At 35.6% G+C, this 19,421-nt stretch overlaps 1 protein-coding gene across 3 annotated transcripts in view; it reads left to right on the top strand.

The window, feature by feature from the left end:
- LOC111055270 (putative mediator of RNA polymerase II transcription subunit 26) overlaps positions 1-19,028 on the top strand; it is a 190,787-nt gene extending 171,759 nt beyond the window's left edge. The window contains exons 6-10 of one of the 3 annotated variants that reach the window (XM_039434311.1): positions 1,353-6,801; positions 7,416-7,516; positions 8,413-8,545; positions 11,170-11,434; positions 14,126-19,028. In XM_039434311.1, the coding sequence (XP_039290245.1) occupies positions 1,353-6,801; positions 7,416-7,516; positions 8,413-8,545; positions 11,170-11,434; positions 14,126-14,327 (6,150 nt within the window). In that variant the 3' untranslated portion in view covers positions 14,328-19,028. Of the gene's footprint in view, positions 1-1,352; positions 6,802-7,415; positions 7,517-8,412; positions 8,546-9,422; positions 9,902-11,169; positions 11,435-14,125 lie in introns of those variants that run through there. The other 2 variants (XM_039434314.1, XM_039434312.1) reach the window with 2 other exon arrangements.
- The last annotated feature ends 393 nt before the right edge of the window (positions 19,029-19,421 follow it).

Genomic DNA, 19,421 nt, shown 5'->3' with positions numbered 1-19,421 from the left:
CGAAAAAGTTGTAAAATGATCCGTTTTTGAAAATTTAAGAAAACGACAAATGTTTATCAACTTGAAGATCGAAGAATAAATTGAAATCTTAATGAGATTTAATCTATGATGTGAAATTACAAAATAAATTCCAACTTGAGTAAGTCGTTGAATTTAATTTTGCTTGTAAGTAATCTTGATAATACATTCCCTTAAGATTGTAGTCTGGAATTGGATTCATTGATTCTCTCATCTCTCTTTATAAAACTCATATAGCATATCTGAATAATGTAATATGATGTATACAATGTCTAACTGACAATCCAAGTTAACTTATGACACATGATGCGGACATCACCTGAAATTTGAAATTACTAATATATACTTGGATTTTTGTAATAGTTCTTCCATATTAAGGGTGTGCAAAGGCTAAAAATAAACTTTCTACTCGTGATATTTTTCAAAGTTTTTCAATTTATATATCATTAAGCTATCAAAGTGGAAAAAAAATTTCAGGAAAACATTTTTTTCCCGATCATTACTTTTTGAGATATGAGCGCCTAAAGTTTAAATATTTGGGACAGAACATTTCAAATTCGGTTAGAGATAAATCCATGAGATTTAGAGGATAGACTCTTCATGGTATTGTTGATCTAGTAAGACAAAAATTTGATGAAAATATCCATTTTTAAGATAGTTATTCAATTTACTAAAAATAACATCTTGTTGAGTTATTTTTGGTAAATTAAATAACTTTTTCAAAAATTGATATTTTCAGAAAATGTTTGTTCTACTAGATCAACAATTCAATGAAGAATCCATCCTCTAAATCTCATGGATTCAGATATCTTACTGAATTTGAAATGTTCTGTCCCAAAAACTCAAACTTCAGGCGCTCATATCTCAAAAATTAATGATCGCATAGAAAATGTTTTCCTAAGAAAACTTTTCCATTTTGATATACAAATCGAAAAACTTTGAAAAATATCACGAGTAGAAAGTTTATTTTTTGCCTTTGCACAGCCTTAATACAGAAATAATAGACAACAATTATTACAATAGGCTTAAAGATCAAATCAGTTTGTTTACAGTACTCTTTTGGAAATATGGATAAGGAGGTTTTAATATGGATTTACTATTAATGTTAACTTCTATAATTCAATGTTCATGTTTAGTGTATTCTTAGAAGTGTTATTTCTTTTTCAACCTTGCTTGTTTTGTATTGTTTGTTTTTTTTTTGTTGTACATCTCTTCCATGTTATTTAATTGGTTCCTACTTGCATCATATTGTTATATACATTGATTTGTTCATCCAACAATGTTTATTTGTTTAAACTTGTAAAAATTAACTTGATGCCTTTGCCTTTGTATAGGCTTGGAACGATGGCACACCAATGCCGGCTGGCTCTTCACCTGTCATCATCCAGAACAACATGATCGTGAACCCTGCCAACGGAAGGGTGCAATACCCACCTGGGTACCACGAGCATGGCAGCAATGCGATGACGTCATCACAGCCCCAGCCACAACCTCCTACATCACAACAACAGTATTTCCGCTTCAATCCGGCCAGTCAACAAACCCACAACTCAGCGCTAGTTGACAATGATGTAATGTGCAACCCCAATCAGAACCCTAACGAATTTTCTGGTGCATCAAATGCCTTCAACCATCCACCGAATGTGGCTATGACGCCAATGGATGGCTGTGAACCAGGGAATTCTCCCCTAATGTTGCAAGATGGCTGTGCCACAAATGGGACACCACAAAGTGGTGTTATGGTGGGGCACAATAGTCAACAGCATGGACAGAATTTTATGCCAATGCAACAAAACAATGTGCAAAGGTTGGATGGTAGTGGTAACAGTATGCAGCAAAATTGTGTTCAAGTGGCAAAGCCACATGTGATGCAGCAACAGCCACAACAGCAACAACAACAACAACAGGTGTTCATGCCAAACCAGGAAAGTATGCACGTGATGAATCATCAAATGATACAACATCACCAGCAGATGCAACATAGTCAGCAGCTACAACAACATCACCCACATCATCAAGTCTCACAACAGCAGCAGCTGCAGCAGGTGCAACAACAGCAACAGCATAATCAAAATCAACAACAGATGCAGTTGCAGCAGGTGCAACAACAGCAACAGCAAATGCAGTTGCAACAAATTCATCAGAATCATCAACAGCAGCAGATTCAGAATCAGCATCACCAGCAGCAACAGCAGTTTCAACAACAACAGCAGCAGCAGCAGCAGCATCAAATGCAGCAACAGAATCAGTATCAAACCAATCATCACTCTGCAACAGTTCCTATCCAGCACAATAGTGCTATTCCTACACATATCATTAATAATTCTGCATCTTCCTCATCTCCCAGGCCTAGTAATCCGCATGTAGTTTGTCAGACTGGGCAAAGTATGTCTGTTCCACATCAGAATGTTGTTGACCCAAGCAGGATGAACCAACAGTTTCATGCTCAAAATCAACAACATCATATTAGACAGCAGTTGGCACAACATCATGTGCAACTTGATCAAGGAAAAGTTGAGCAACACGTTCATGTAGTTGATGGTAACAAAATGAATTGCAACCAGCAAGCATCAAAAACGAATATTGGTGGTACACAAGTACTACTCACCTCTGGATTGAATAATAGAGGTATTGTCTGTGATAATAATTACTCATCAATGCAGCAGGCTGCAAACCAAAATGAGATGATGCAACATCAGCAATCTTCTGCACCAACAGCTATGATCCTGCAAACATCACAAGGTCAGGTTATGATACCAACTGCACAAGCCATGGCATCTGGCATGCTGGTACAAAGTCAGCCAGCCAACCAGAATGCCAGTAATCAGAATAATCAAGTACATATTGGACAAAGTCCAGCAGTGGTTATGCAAGGTGGTGGTCATGGCAGTCAAGGACAGGCCACCATGGTGTTGCATCACCACAATCCCCAACAAGGTCTGCAGGTTCAGACAGTGGTTGGAGGTCAGCAACATCACATGCCTGTAAATCATCAACAACATCATGTTGTGCCTTCAAGTGGCAGCAATGTTATGCCTGCTGGTACAGGTGTAAGCAAACAACAGCATCAACAACATTGGCATCAGAATAAACAACAGGTGCAGATACAAAATCAACAGATAGGTCAGCATGTGATGGTTAGTAATCAACAGGGACAACAACAACAACAACATCAGCAGCAACAAAATATCATACAACAACATCCTAATAATCCATATGAAAGGGTTCCTCCTCTGCATCACCTCCAACAACACCAGCAGACTCCAGTTTGGCAGCAACATTCAGTTGAAGATAATACAAAGAAAAAGCATAGTAAGGTGCAGAATAGAACTAACCTTGTAAAAAAACAGAGACCATCACCCTACAGTCATGATAGTAGTCATCATGGTAGTGGAAACAGTGAACCCTGTCCAAATGTTGATGTAAGAAACCTGCATAATGATCAGAAAAACAATAGTCAGCCAATAATTTTCAATAATGTTCCTTCATTCATGGAAGACCCGAGTGGCTATTTGGCTCAACAGACAGCATTGTTGAACAGTACCATCTCAAGACAAACAGGAGCACACAGCTCCAACATGATGTGTCACAGTCCTTGTGGTGGCAATCAGAGCCAAAACTCTCCTGATCATATGTTAGTCAATGTACCCACCAGTGCCTGTTCGCCTCTTAGTAACCAAGGAGTTCCTGTACCCAGTAATGTGATGCATAAGAATCAACAGGCTGTCAGGAATAGTCAGATGATGAATACAGTGAAAGTGTACAGGAGTAATTCAGTATCATCAACTGGGAGTATGTCTTATCAGAGCCAATCACAGCCTGGAACTCCTGATAGTAGTGATGTGTCTAGTGAGAAATCCCAACCTCAACAGAATAGGAATGATGGAAATAACCTGCAAGGTACTGTTCATATAATACATAAACAAATGGATGATAGTCCAGTTACATCATCAACATTCATTGACCAACGTGGACATCACAATTCAAATCCATTGTCTGACTCTAGAGGTCCCATTCAAGGAGGTACAGTCAGCACAAGTAACAGATCACCTGTTGAAGGCGTACACAGGGTACAACCACCTGATATATCATCACCCAGTGAACGTGGAACCCCCACTTCATCAACACAGATCTGCCGCAGTTCACCTGAATCACCTACCACTCAGAATATTCTGGTTTCAGTTTCATCTCCTTTTGTAAATCATTCTGCAAGTCCTATAATTTTGACATCTCATCCTAACGTTGTGATTAGTAGAGCCAGTGAGCCTAGACACCATCAACAGCCTCAGCAGTTGAGTATCAACATACAGGTGCAAGATGTGGCTGGACATAGGATACCAGCAATTGTTACGACTATGGCAAGTGGGCATACAGTCAGTAGTAACACTATTACATCTGTTTTAGCAGGTAGAGCTAATACAGCTACAGTATCAGTGAACAATCCCAGTACTCAGCCTTCTCAGACAGCTACTCCTCCAGTATTAACCAATCAGGTGGCAGCTCAAAACCAGGTGGCTAAGTCTCCCTTAGAAATGGTGCAAAGTGTGGTCAGTAGTATTCAAGTGCCCAATGTGTCAACTGCTCATACAGAAACAGCTGTTCTAAAACAAGCTACTGGCCATAATTTACCTCCTGGACATATTCTTGTTTCAAGTAATGGGCAGTTGTTGGTTGCAAACACCAATGGTGGACCACCAGCAATTTTGTCACCTCAGCAGAATATTGCTAAAATTGGAGGAAACTCACCAATGCCTCCCATGAGTGGTAATTCAATTGTTACAAATGTTACTGGTGCTGTCACCCAGATGATACCAGCTGTAGGTGTTACACAACAAGTTCTGGGACAACCAACAGTTCTTGTGAATGCACTTCCAGCTCCACTACTGTTCCAGCCCAGTGTTATGACTGTTGATGGCACCATGAATGCTGTACAGATCCCTCATCTGGCTGTGGCAACCAACAACACAATGCTGCAACATGGACAGATGTTAGATGAGGCCAGGGTGCAACAAAATGGTGCATTTTCACCCAGAACACAGCAGGCTCTGTTGTCTCCAGATAGTGCGAATGGTAAGCGGAAGGCAAACCTCAAGAAACGCAAAGTATCCCCTCAAACTGTTGCAAATATGTTGCACATTGCTGCACAACAAACCTCACCAACAGCTGGAGCAACAGGAATGGTTGTACAACAGCCACAACCGCAACAGAGCTTCCAAAGCTCTGCTCCAATGCTTCAAGCACTCACAATTTTACCCAGTAAATCTGGACATCTTGGTGGAACCCAACAGCTAATTGCCACTACAAACGTTCTCCAGCCTTTGAATTTTGTACAAAATTTTCCAACAATTCAACAGTTCATTGTGCCCGCTGGTTTGGGTGGTATGGTGATGGCTACTGGGGATGGCACAGCCACACTGTTGCAGCCAGAGGCAGTGCAGCTGAATGTGCTGACACAAGTACCAGTGCAGGGTCCCACTGGCACTGTGTTCAGTCATGCTGGTGGACAGAGTATTCTGACAGGACCAGCAGGGATGGTCATCAGGACACCCAATGCCAATCAAAATGCACCCAAGGTACAGCATGTTGGACAAGGTGGTCAACAGTTTATCGCCAACTCTCCCAACCAGTTTTTGATGCAATCAAGTCCTGCAGCAACATTTAGTGGACAATTGAGTCCTATGCTGAATGTCAGTCCCACCAGTCAGCCAATACACACTTTCAATACAACTGGGAACGTTCAGCGCAACCAAACCAGGCAACCACAGGAGTTCATACAGTGTGGTCAAACGTTGATGGTTCCTTGTTCTATTCCCCAGGCATCCCCAGCACCACAGAACACCACAGTCGTCCAACAGAACACCACCATTGTTCAACAGCAAACCACTATGGTGTCCAACAATCAGGGATGTGACCAGAATCAAGGAGCTTCTGCCAATTCCTCTTCATCGTCTTCCTCATCTAGTTTGAGTCTCAATCACCATAATTTCATTTTGAACAATGCGGATGGCAAACAGGGAAATTTTATCATCACTACTGACAAACAGAACCAGGGAAATTTTATTCTGAGCCCCAACCCTGACAACAAAGGGACACATATAATTTTGAATAATATCAGTCCCAATCATGATAAGCAGCAGACTCAACAGTGTAGTGGGTTTCTGATTAGTCAGTCAACAGATAAGAACGGACAGATTTGTGATAATTTTATCTTGACTAACTCAAGTTTGACAGGAGATAAAGGTGGGGGTAGCTTTGTGTTAAGCACCCAGCAAACAATGGGGAGTTCTGTGCAGGGGGATAAATTGTCAAAGTTTGCTAAACATTCAGTTTCTACACAGACCGCGGCCAATCAACAACAACAGCAACAGTTGCAGCAGCAGCAGCAGCAGCAGCAACAACAACAACAGCAACAACAGGTGGGTGGTGTTGTTCCGCAACCGGTGGCACTGATTGTGGCGACAAGTAACACGTTTTCGCAGACGACAGCGTCGTACAGCGGGAGTCCTCCGGATACGACCACTCATAGTCCGGTGAGTGGAGGAGGGTCGTCTTCACAGAGTCCCGGATTTCAGCTTCACGGAACGGAACTGCCGTCAAGTTCGATGTGCAGTGCTGCGGACGAGAGTGGAGTGTCGTCGCCGACGTCGACCAGTGACGTGCGGGCGAGGCAGCAGCCGATGGTGCAGTGTGTGTCGAGCAGCAACGAACAGGACTCGCCGCCGGCGCACGAGTGGCAAGGCAACGACACGTCCACCCCTGTCATCACCGGAACCAGTGGCCGAGGTCAGTCAAATTATAATCTATAATCAATAAGCTTTTCATCTCATCGCACAGCAAATTGAGAAGTGGATGGTTTAGGAGACTCGTAATAATGAATACATTAATTCCAGTAAAATATTGTTCCATCTAAAATCAACGTAACATAGACCTTACCACAAATAAAGTAGGCATTATCTAAAGTAGGTACAATTATGATACCAACCAAACAATACTTTTTTAATTAACATTGATGTGGTGGTGTTATTGTTTGTTTGTGTGTGCCTCTAATTGAATTGTATGGTCGAATAGCAAGTTACTTTGCAGTATATTTGATTGCTTTACAATTTTATAATTCTGGTGTAGTATCGAGAAGTATACGAGGGATAAGAATGAGGGTTGTATTTGTAGTCTAAAATTGATATAGAATATAGAATATTTCGAGATATTGAATAATATCTCATCCATTTCACATTTCGAATGAAAATTAAAATGTAAGAACTTCTACATATTATATGTAGGCTATTGAAACGAAGAATAAGTTGACGTGTGACTAGTAAATACAATATTTATTGTACGAATAGAAGAATTAAACATTATAATTCCTGATGAATAGTTTTTTTTTTTTTTTTAATTTTCAGGAGGGAGTGGAAGCATGAAAACAGTGTCAGTTAGTTCGTGTGTGGAGTCGAGTACAGTGCAACAGTATGAGGAGGAACGTCTGCTCAAGAATTCTGCTGATGTAAGATTATTTTTCTCATTTACTATAATCAAAAAACAAAAAAATCACATCTTTCATAGAAAAAAGTAATCAATATAGGTATAATTCAGGGATACAATTTCTGCATACTGCATATAGTTCACATGAGCAGCTGTAGTCTGCAGGTATACTAGAAGGACATTCTTAGAAAATTACTAATTTGTTGCTTATTAAATCTTTGAAGGACAAAAAGAATCTAGTTCCTCAAAAAGTTGAAATCATTCTCCTCTTCTGGAAGAGGCTTAGAAGATGGCATGCCATCTTTTCTGAGATGGACACATTAAATTGTTGATCTAGGTTGCCTAAAAGCAGTCGCTTATATATCAGTCATATCAGTGGCCCTGAAATTGATTGGGTGCGACCTGAAAATTCTGACACCAGACCTGGTCCAGCCAGGTCACTTGGCATTTATTTTTGAATTTATTTATCTCTTTTGAGATGTTTATAGTCTCTACAGGATCTTACATACTTACAGATTTAAGATCTCATTTTGAGGATAACAACCAAAAACTTTGTATTGTTTTTCTTAAATACATTGAAATCTTTAAAACACGTTCCAGTTATACCCAATACTGTTCACATTTGTGCAGCTCATACAATTATTGTATGTCATTATTGTACAATGAGTAACCTGTAAATGAAGTAGACATTGTTATGACTTTATCACAAGTAAAATACATATAAACAAATATGTTGAATAATTCAAAATAATGTAACAAATTCTCAGTAAAACGTTAGTATAATCGATTACAAAATGAGTAACTAAATGTTTCAAGTATATATATTGTGTTATTTTTCAATATATTTTGTTATCAAACTGATTCTTCAATTGATATTCCAAGTGGTTTTAACAAATAAATGTATCAATTTGATTGCAGGAATCACTATCACATCAGGTGTACCAATATCATGGCATGAATCGGGTACCAAAGCGCAAACATTCGCAGATTTGTTCTGACAATGAGGCTAGGATACACACATCAACCTTATCTCCTGAAGATGACGATGATGGTGAGTTTTATTAATATTCAATGAATATCTACTAATTATTCAACTTATCATGTATATATTATTGTACAGCAAGTCATATTTTAATTATTGGAATTGGTCTGGCATTAACACAAATTCGGTGTGTAAATTATCAACATTGATACAGTTACTAATCTCCATTGAATCTCAATATAAACATATTGTTGAGAGTACTAACTTGTGCTACTAATGTATTCATAGGTCCTCTTTCAGAAATAAACTTAGGATAGAAGTCTACTGACTGCGAAATATTCACACAGTAGTTATCAATGAAAAGCTTTAAGATGGTTCACATTTTGAATTCTTTGCAGTTTTAGTAGCATTATTCCAAATACTTGACTGATCTACTCCAATTAAGATGGTTCAGTCACGAGTAAAAGTTCAGCTGTTATTACGCCGTTGCAATTTCAAGCTTTTATCGTGACTCAACCATCCACATCAGTATGAGAGATACTCATAATTGATTTTTGAATTAGGACTACTCAATTCAATACCCGATTTATACTTCAAATTCTGGTGGTTCAGAACCACTTTAAACTGAAAGTCCATTCATTCTCTCCATTACTGCTATTATCTTCTCAAAATTAAATAAATATAAATTCTGTATTTTGAATTGTTATTGACCCATTGAGATGTTGAGCCTCCTTTCATATAGTAACTGTAATGCTTTTCGCACATTGTGCTTTGAGTCAGCAATATGCTAAACTTTTTTGTAAATAAATAATTGTGACAAAGTAATCACAATTATGCATGCATTTCTGCTTTAATTAAGGCTTGACTTATATTCTAAAAATGTATATACGTTTATATTCTAATGAATAACACAATTTCTAACACTCTTTTATGTAATCCTTTTTAGTCAACATTCCATGGCTGTTATCACAACCCCAATCACAATGACCATCATCATCATCATCATCACCAGCATCATCACCATTATTGTTTTCTTGTAAATATTCGATGGAATAAATGAGAATGAGAGAAATGGGAGAAATACGTGGCAAGATGAAGAGAGAGGATATAACTGCATGGAGCGGCTTTTAGCTTGGAATTATTAAAAAATAATTATTAAAAAATTGGGCAAAAATAATCAAGAAATTAACACGAAGGCTTATGTGCTAGTGAGAAAGAGGTTTGTAAACGCTTTTGCTACCTTCTACCGTCTCGCTCATAATGAATAATTATGATATTTTATTTGTAACATAATGTATTTTATGTTAAAAATTAACATAAACCCTGGCTTCCGTTGTGTATGTACTGCTCATAATCATAATCCTTCACTCTGGCGCTTCCTATGTCAATAACACAAACATAATCCTCACAAATCATGGGCTTTTTGTACATTTCATGACTTGGTTTTTGGTTAAATTTATATCATTAACAATATTTTAGTAATAATAATTTTATTGTGTAATAAATTATTTTGAATCTTGAATGTTTCTGTGGAAGATTTTGTTTTTAAGCTATTATTCTTGCTTCTCGATTAATTTATCAGGAAATTCATTCATTCATTACTAGATACTTTTCTTACCTAACGATCAAATTATTTGTTTGGCCAGTAAATAATTGTCTTGTTTTTTAAATTATGTATTCATATCAATTGAATTTAACAATGGAAAAATATTTGTTAGACATCCATCTTTTCTAGACGTTTTACATTATCCCCTTCGTCATCTGAAGCTATCGTAGTTAACGACTGATGTGGAATATTATCAAAATTGTATAAAGTGAACATCATGATGAATGTAAATTTCTCTTGAACTATTTCAAACTATTTTTCGACTGAACAATGACTCCTGGCCTTTATTATACTGAGAATATACAAAATGGCACTCTCAAATTGAACCGTATCTCAGCTGATAGCACTCTTGATACACAATAAAGAATATAATTAACTTAATTATTATTGTTCAAATTGAAATACTATAATATTGTTTTTTGTAACAATAGTTTATCAGTTTCCATATCACTATCTTCAAGAAGGTACCGTACTACCCACTCAATTCTTACTTTGACAGTGCCCTACAATTGTAGCCTCAAAATCGATATTAAAAAATTCAGAAATGCCTTAAAGCCTTTTAAAAGCTTTGAACATTAGCTTCAAAAAAGCATTAAAATTGAGATTTGGATTGATTTTAAAATTGAAGAATCAAAGTTTTTTTTCATAATTGAAGTTCAGGTTTGTCAATTAGTTTTTTTCCTTTTAAATGGTTGGATATCCATTCAAAGATACCATATAGCTAAAAACTCTTACATAAACAATGAAGAAGTGATAATGTCTACTTCCAAAAGGTATTTTTATAAATTTCGTTTTCGGACCAGTGGTATATTTTCCTTGAAAATGAATTACGTTAATAGAATAATTTTCTGTGGGTAATATTACTGTACCTGAATTCAATTTAAAGTATGAAGCCGTTACTCAAAGTATTACGGCTGAAGTATGACAGTCGCAATGCCCTTTGACGGCTTGAATGACTTATTTAGGCCAGGTGGGACCTTCCCGCAAGGGACTCCCCACCATTGAAAGCCATACGAATTTACTTTTGTAGCAAGCCAGTGAAGGATTACGATTATTAAGACGAGTGCATACTGTGTGTGATTTGTAGACAGCGGAAGCCAGGCGTCGGAGGACTCGACCGGGGACGGCTCGTCGGATTGTGGCGCGGTGGGCGCAGGCGCCCTGGTGTGGGGCGCCGCCCGAGGTTTTCCCTCGTGGCCGGGTAAGCTGGTGGGGCCTGCGCCCACTGTGGGCCGCGTGTGGGTCAGGTGGTTCGGCAACCAGGGCCAGCTCAGTGAGGTGGAACCCCATCGGCTCAAGACTCTGTCGCAGGGTTTGGAGGCGCATCACAGGGCCCGAAGGAAGTTTCGCAAGTGAGTCATCGGGCTTAGGTTTAGCGGAAGGTTACAGCATAGAGAAAAGATAGCATACGAAGATATAGGGCGTTTATGTTCCAAATTTTACTGTCAATTCAAGCCGATAGTAATAGTAAGTTATCTTTTGTGAAGCTGTGTGACGCTGGTAGTCTCTCATACTGTGCTGTTCTCACCCGACCAAAGTAGTAATAATAGACAGTAGTAACGGCAATGATTCAGATGGGAAGACTACATTGTGAGAGTGACTGGGAATAGGTGGGCAGTGTAACTTACGCAAAAGATAGAGATAGAGGAACCTAGGAGAGGCACATGTCCAATACAGGATCTGGTTTCCATAAACAAAAGAAAACGAACATTTTTGCATTTAAAAATTTTATTTTGAACTTTAAGAAAAGAAAAACAGTTAAATTCAGTAATGTCGTAATAAGTATTATCTTAGCAGAGATGTTTCATTTTTCATTTTCTTTCTTTTCTTATCGTATAGTGTTGGGAACCAATAAAGGCTTTATTTATTATTATTACTATTATTATAGTAGACAGTAATCGTCTTGAGTTTACAAAAATCGGCTTGAAATTTGGAACATAAGCGACATATACCATGGGATATCTTCTTATGCTATATTTTCTCTATGGTTATAGTAAGATTAGGGAAAGTTTAGGGTTAGGTTTAAGGTTGAGGATGTGCCAAGAAAATGGCAGGATTGTTATAGTACATAGTTACAGTGCTACAGAAGTTGAATTTTCCTAATTTGAGATAGGGTGCGGTGCGTCGATGAGCTTGGAGGACTGAAGCTGGATTCGCACACAACAGTGACAGTGACAGTGTCCGTGACATTCAGACCGGCCGACAGAGCCAGTACCAATAATCCCATTACAACTTATGCAAATTATATTTTCACTGTCACTGTTCAGTGCAAATCCAGCTTTAGCTGACTGAGCACTGAATGAATAGTAATGTAGGCTATCTTGAATCAGTAACTGAATTATGAAACCCAAAAGTACTCGAGTCAGTAAGTAAACTGAATAGTTTATTTCATCAAATAATTGACTGCATGTTGGTGTTGAAATGACAAAACAATGCAGTGTGCTATGACATCGCAGATCAGAATGGATCAAGGAATCCATCATCAGGAATTTCGTAATTGATTTTACAAAACGTCCACTGGACGACTGAAGGCTGTTCCCGGTTTAGATTTATCCCTTTCTTGGTGATGTTGGTGATGATGATGATGATAATGTAGTTGATGATAACAATATTCCTGTACTGAGTTATCCCATATTAACATTTATTTATAGCTGAGTGAAGACTAAGGCTCAACTCACACTTACGCGACTCAGGTCGAGAAGAGACTCGACTCTAGTCGAGAGCATGTGTTTTCAAATGGTGACGTCGCGGAGACTAGAATCGACTTGTCTGAGTGTCACCATTTGGAAACACAGGCTCTCGACTAGAGTCGAGTCTCTTCCTGACCTGAGTCGCGTAAGTGTGAGTGGAGCCTTATAGTCTGTCCAAACAGACGTGAGCTCTGAAGGATTAGGCAGACACACCTACTATTCACACACACAAGCGCAGTCTTCGTGTGTGTGTGAGCAAGTGACGGTCTGCCTGTACCTGCCCGCTAATGAATCGCCTTGTGCTAAAAAAATACATTCTTCCAATACTGTCAACTTTATTCAATTTGTATTCCAATTACTGAACTCTAAATATTATTCCTTTCAAAATGAGTCCAAACACGGCACAATTGTGACAACTTTAAGGCTATAATAGTTCTATGTCATATATCTTGGCTTTTCTATGCAGCATAACATAACTTAATTTGTTGAGTTAAATAAAATATGACTTATATAAAACCAATATTAAGCAATATTAAAAATGTATGAAAGTCCCGTTTTATTATTTTAATTTTCAAGACACTTGAACCGCTTTTAAACATATGGACTGTGTTTGGACTCATTTTTAAAGGAATAATATGTAGATTACTGTAATTAGAGTACACATTAAGAAAAAATTAACGGTTGAAGAAATATAATTTCTTAGTACAAGGAATAGTTGGTGATAGCATAGGCATATACGTATTCATTCATAGAAGACCCATTAGCGCAGGTCATCGATATAATTATAGAATCTATATTATATACTACGTAGTATATCGATGGCGCAGGTTGACCGAGAGTGTGTGCCTGCGCGTGGGGCAGTGAGGGTCGGCTTAATCCTTCAGGGCTCACGGCTGTTTGGACAGACTATCACTGCCCCATCACTGGCCTATGTGTTGATTTTATGAATTTTCTCAATAAATAATTACTTGAGTTATTGAATTAGTATCCATCCATTGAGAATCCATAATCAATCCTCATTTATCTAATAAGTTGAGGAGGATCATCATCAAGTTGAGTATTATCTAATAAGTTGATTTTTTCCATTTGTTTCGATAAAAATGTAGTGTTAATATGCAATGGGTCTTGCAAGACCTGGCATTCCTGATAAAGAATCTATTGAAATACTTTTTCAAAACTCCTGACAGCCATTGTGGACTTTGTATTGGTCCAATCCACATGAGGTTTGTACTAGAACAAACGCATGAACATGATGTGATCGAAGGCGCCCTGCCAGCAAGAGGCACCTTTCACCTTCACGGTGTTTGCTGTGTTTAATACTATTTCATTTACTGATTGATTATTGTGTTGCAGAAGCCGTAAGCTGAACAGCCAGCTGGAGAACGCAATTCAGGAGGCGATGGTCGAATTGGACCGAATGAGTGAAACGCCACAACAGGGTCCGCCAAGGCCTCCTCAATCGCAGCTCTGCAAGGGCACAACAGTTCACCAGACGGCCGCTGCTAGCGCTAGTAGCAGCAGCAGTAGTCGATTGCGGAGAACTCATCACCGCTAGAACAACATCCATCTTCTGCACTACAAATTAAATTATTACATCAAGGAAAAGTTGATAATTTTGTGGACTAAATTCGATCCGAGAAGGAAAGGAAGATTAATATCTACGTGGACTATGAATCAAGTGAAACTAAACCATAATTATTTTCGTGCACTTCTGAATCTCTAATTAAAGGTAAAGCTTGGTCAGAATTAGTCATGAGCACTAATGATTCCATTCTTGAGAAATGCTTTTATCAGGTCAGTTTTGTTCCAATAAAACAGAAAAAAGAGGAAACATCTGGAAACTAAGTTTGTTTTTGTTTTGAAATAAGAACGAAAGCCTGTTCTGTTTGAAAACAGCAAGAAATCATTGAATATAAAAACAGAAGTTTGTTGTTTTAAAATATAAATTACATTGTAGTGTCAATGTATTGTAAAACAAAAATAAGGTTTTGTTTAGAAGATAAACTAGAGTGTGTTCTATGAATGGTTACCGATACCATCGTTTAATGCTCGATGGTGAGTTTACAGTATTAAATTTATTTTATTTTTTGTAATAGCTATTTAGAAATTGTGTAAAAGTTTCAGGGAGAATGGTGTGCCATTACTTTTCGAAGAGTATTAGATTTGTTGTTTGAAATCGGGGTTTGTTTGGAGCTGAGTTATAAAATGTTTAGTGGTTTATGAAATGGAAAAATATTCCAGTTATTTTAATTTACATTTTTAGATACTTTATAGGAGTTTGATTCTCTTACTGGATTGCACTGGGATAGTTTTTAAACTTAGATTAGCACAATGCTAAGTAGATTATATTATGATTACTAATCCAAGTTAGTTCATTCTGGTTAGTGCAACCCATTAGCAGTTATTTTCAGATTATCTGTTATCAAGTGAGCTGTGGCATTGATATTAACTTGAAAATAGTCATTGATTTAAGCTAAAGCTTATTTATTATACATTTATTTATAATAATAGTTTGTCATTATGTTAATAATGATTTCCTCTGCTCTATATTACACCATTCATGTTACAACTTTATGGCACACCGTTTGATCATGAAAATCCAACATCTGCTTCAAATTTTGATGAATTTTCATCTATTATTTGAAAAAAAGTTCAATTATTAGGTGTATATATCAACTAACCAATTTTCAACTGGATTAGGGCTTAAAAAGTTTCATAGCTGGCAGAATATTTAAAATGTATACTCTCATAAGATGTATTTATTTACAAAAATAAATGTTTCCTTCGTTCAACAGTAACGAATTAGAACAATATTATTTATGTTCCAATAATAGAGCTTTTCTCTATGAAATATTTCTATTCTAGGCGCTTTTATTAATTTAATTTATTGTATTTGTACACTAAACTTGTATTCATTTTTCACACCCTTTTGTATTTCATCTTCACAGTTATTTTTTTAGCTGTTTTATTTGTCATACATCGCCATGAACATAACATCACAAAAGAAAGATATTCATCAAATTTAAGAATGAAAATTGTAAATTATTCAAAGAATACTCAAGTCTTGCCATTTATATTACATATACGGTCTTCCAAAGACATGCTTCTACCTTATGAAGGTAACCAGTTACTTCCCCAATAAATTATTGCATTATATGTATTATTTTTGCAAAAGGATTTATTAATCCATCAGATATGGTGTAGTTTAAAGAACTGTAGATAGTTATTGTTTAAATACTAGTAATTTTTTAACCGATTCTAAAAATATTCTTCAACTATATTTCCCTAAACTAGTCTTTCCCACAACTAAGTTTCTTCCAAGTATATTTCCATTCATCAATTGAAAAACGCATAAATGAAAAACTATACTATCTTTCCATATTTTTATTCTGCATTCATGAATTTAAGTGTAAGTCTCTAAGCTAAATCTCTTCCATTTGTTTGAATTATTTCTTAGCCGTTAAATATCAAATTTTATCATATCTTATCAATCCTATAAGTTTTTTGAAACTCACAAATGTCTTCGTTCAATGATACGAGTATTATCAAATCTCTGTGTTTAAAATCTATTGAACATTGCTTTTTGCATTGTTTTAGATGGCATAAAACTATTACTGAAAGGACTTCATTTGACCAACAATAATATTTATAGAATATATTCCACTTTTTATCCTCCCTACATCATAGTTCTCAATATATTTATCCTCTCTTTAGATATTTCTAATCGCCCAAACATAGTCACAAACAAAAATGAAAAACTTAATAACTGATTGATTTATTAATTAATTTTTGTCCTATTTTATCAACTTACTCTATTGAGTGTGGAGTCAGATCCCCAGGTCCTCTCTGTCACTCAACCATAAAGCTTAAGATCAGTTTTAAAGTAATAATATTCTACATTCGTTACTACATTTCTTAAAAAATTATAGTACTCTATTAAAAAGTGGAATGTGTTTAAAAATAAATTATTTTTTTTATTCTCGTTTGAACGAATTTCTTTCCACCAGTAGATAGCCTTATAGAAATAGACTTATCCTACTATGAAATGCATTACTCCTGCAATCGCACTGATCTACAATATTATCATAGGTTATAATTTAATTAACCACTTAATGATTTTTCCAACTAAGACTCCATGGCAAATACTCCATTACAAGATGTAATACTTCAATGCAAATACACTGATTAGTAGTTATGTATTTTAATTATATTTTTTCCACGTATTTATAATAATTATTTTCACAATTTGTTTCACAAATTTAGTTACTGTTAGTTGTGTGAATAAGCACCCTGTTTGTATAGTGTCTATTATTAGAAGAATTTCTCTACTGTATTTTAATTGAGTTTGAGCTTCCAATATTAAATATTTCCAACCTTTCGCTATGAAGATTATAATATTCCTGTTACTTTCTTTTGTACTCTGAATAACTTTTTTAAATCAAGACCCCTATCCAAACTTATCCTTGAAGAGCAATCTTTTAAATCATTCTTCTCAATTAATTACAAATCTGCAGGGCAAAATGAGAATACCATTGGTTCATCACAATACAAGTCTTACAATATGTGAACACCACTTCTATAAGAACTAATGTTATACTATGCTGCTCAACAGATCACAAATTCATTGGCAAAGCAGTTAAAACTGCTTTTAAACTTTGAATAATATGAACTAACTTACATTGACATGCAATTATATAATAATATAAATATATTTGATCAACTTAGAACTACCCTCTGACTACTAGGAGTCTTTAAGATACATGCTATTGATATTTCTAGAGTACAATAGGTCTTGAAAATTCAAATGGGCATTACTTCACTCATAAAATTTTCTTAAAACGCTTGACTGAAGGCTTTTTTCAATTTTTTCAGAGTCAATTCAGGTAACATGAATACTTCCTGTTTAAATTCCTGTTTTTCATTTGTTATTAATATAAGTTTTGTACTTCCTATGTCAGTTGTTCAACAATGTAGTCTTCATCTCAATGATATTATTAAGTTTAATCTTCCAATTTTTAACATTTTTGTTTAAATTATAATAGAAATCTCCAATGTTTTTAATCATGAATTCAGTATAGTAGGCTATTATTATTATTGATATTATTTTTAATTTTTACAGAAGTAGCGGTAATCATACGTTGCTATGACAAACTAAATAATATTCTGTTGATAACAGTGTTGTGGTCGTTTAAAGAGTTTTGGAATTAATTTGTAGGTCAATAATATTCCTATAAAATCATTAAATATTTCATACAGTAATACTAATATCAGTGTGAGACCAAAATATGATATCCATTTTGTTGGTTTGTACGATAGATAATGAGAATAGTTTTTAGAGTAATATAATGCCATAACTATTGATAAAATATATATATTTTGGATACAATTATCTTTTTAATCGACTGACAGAGACAGAATACGAGAGATGACAAAAGTTAGATTGTTAGGTTAGGTTAGCCTATTGGGACAATAGATTGTTCTCGACCCCTCGCTTACTGGCCTTATCCTTCATGATTAGAATGATTTTTTGTAGTCATTGAAATGATTCTTGGAGTTTTTGAGATCATTTTTGGAGCCTGTAGAATCATTTTTGAGGACCTGTAATTATTTTAAAGTCTAGTGATTTTTATAGAGAACAGCATTATATAACACGTCCTGTGATTTTAATGTATTTCAGTAGTACGGATTTTCATCAATTTTTCCCCACTTTGTTGATTTTTTGTTACACGTCAAGCACCTAAAACATTTAACGCTTCTATTACTATACTCATTAAACATTTATTGCTTTTACTAAATAAGAACTAGATCACTGTATTTTTTTTGTAAATAATATACAGTAGTTCACAAGATTTAACTAAGATATTGTTTGTAAATATACATAAGTGTCATCATACGTAGTAGCTAGGAGTTATTCAAATACAGTAATATTATTATACACTATTTTATTAATATTAACTATTAATATGTTGTAATAATACTCAATTATGTAATGAATTCATTAATTGTTGTATGTATATAATCCTCCCCTATTACATAATATTATTATTGTGTATGAGCTCTATGTATTGAAATACATATAAATAATAATATATAAACATTATTGTATATATTATAATAAGTTATGATGAGATTGAATTGATCAACTGGTTATGTATGTATTATGTAATTCTGCCGCTAACAATTTTGAATATTATTTGTAGATATTGATATTTTAGTTTTGTTTTAATAATTACACGGTTATAGATTTTTAATTGTTTTCCTTTTCGCTTATTTTAGTTACCTTTTGCCCTAATATGATTTTTCTTGTTTGCTTTGCAAAATTCTGAAATTGAAAAAGTTCACCTTTTTGGTTCACGTTAGCTTGAAGCTGCATGTTCTATATAATTTTATTCAATATATATTTTTCAATTATCAGATCCAGATAGGTTGTGTGACAGAGAGGACCTGCAGCCCTAACTCCGCCCTCAATAAAGGCATATAATCAATCAATCCACATACTCGTTCATTTCTCAATATAGTAGGCCTATTTGACTCAATTAAGTTTATCTACGAATATTCATTTGATTTGCTTGATCTAAGCAATCCTATTGATGATGTGGATATCTGTCCATTTTTTATTGAATCATTATTTATCGAAGGACTCCCACGA

The sequence above is a fragment of the Nilaparvata lugens genome, chromosome 8 (assembly GCF_014356525.2).
Source record: "Nilaparvata lugens isolate BPH chromosome 8, ASM1435652v1, whole genome shotgun sequence".
Lineage (NCBI taxonomy): Eukaryota > Metazoa > Arthropoda > Insecta > Hemiptera > Delphacidae > Nilaparvata > Nilaparvata lugens.
This window is presented reverse-complemented; position numbering and strand designations above follow the sequence as displayed.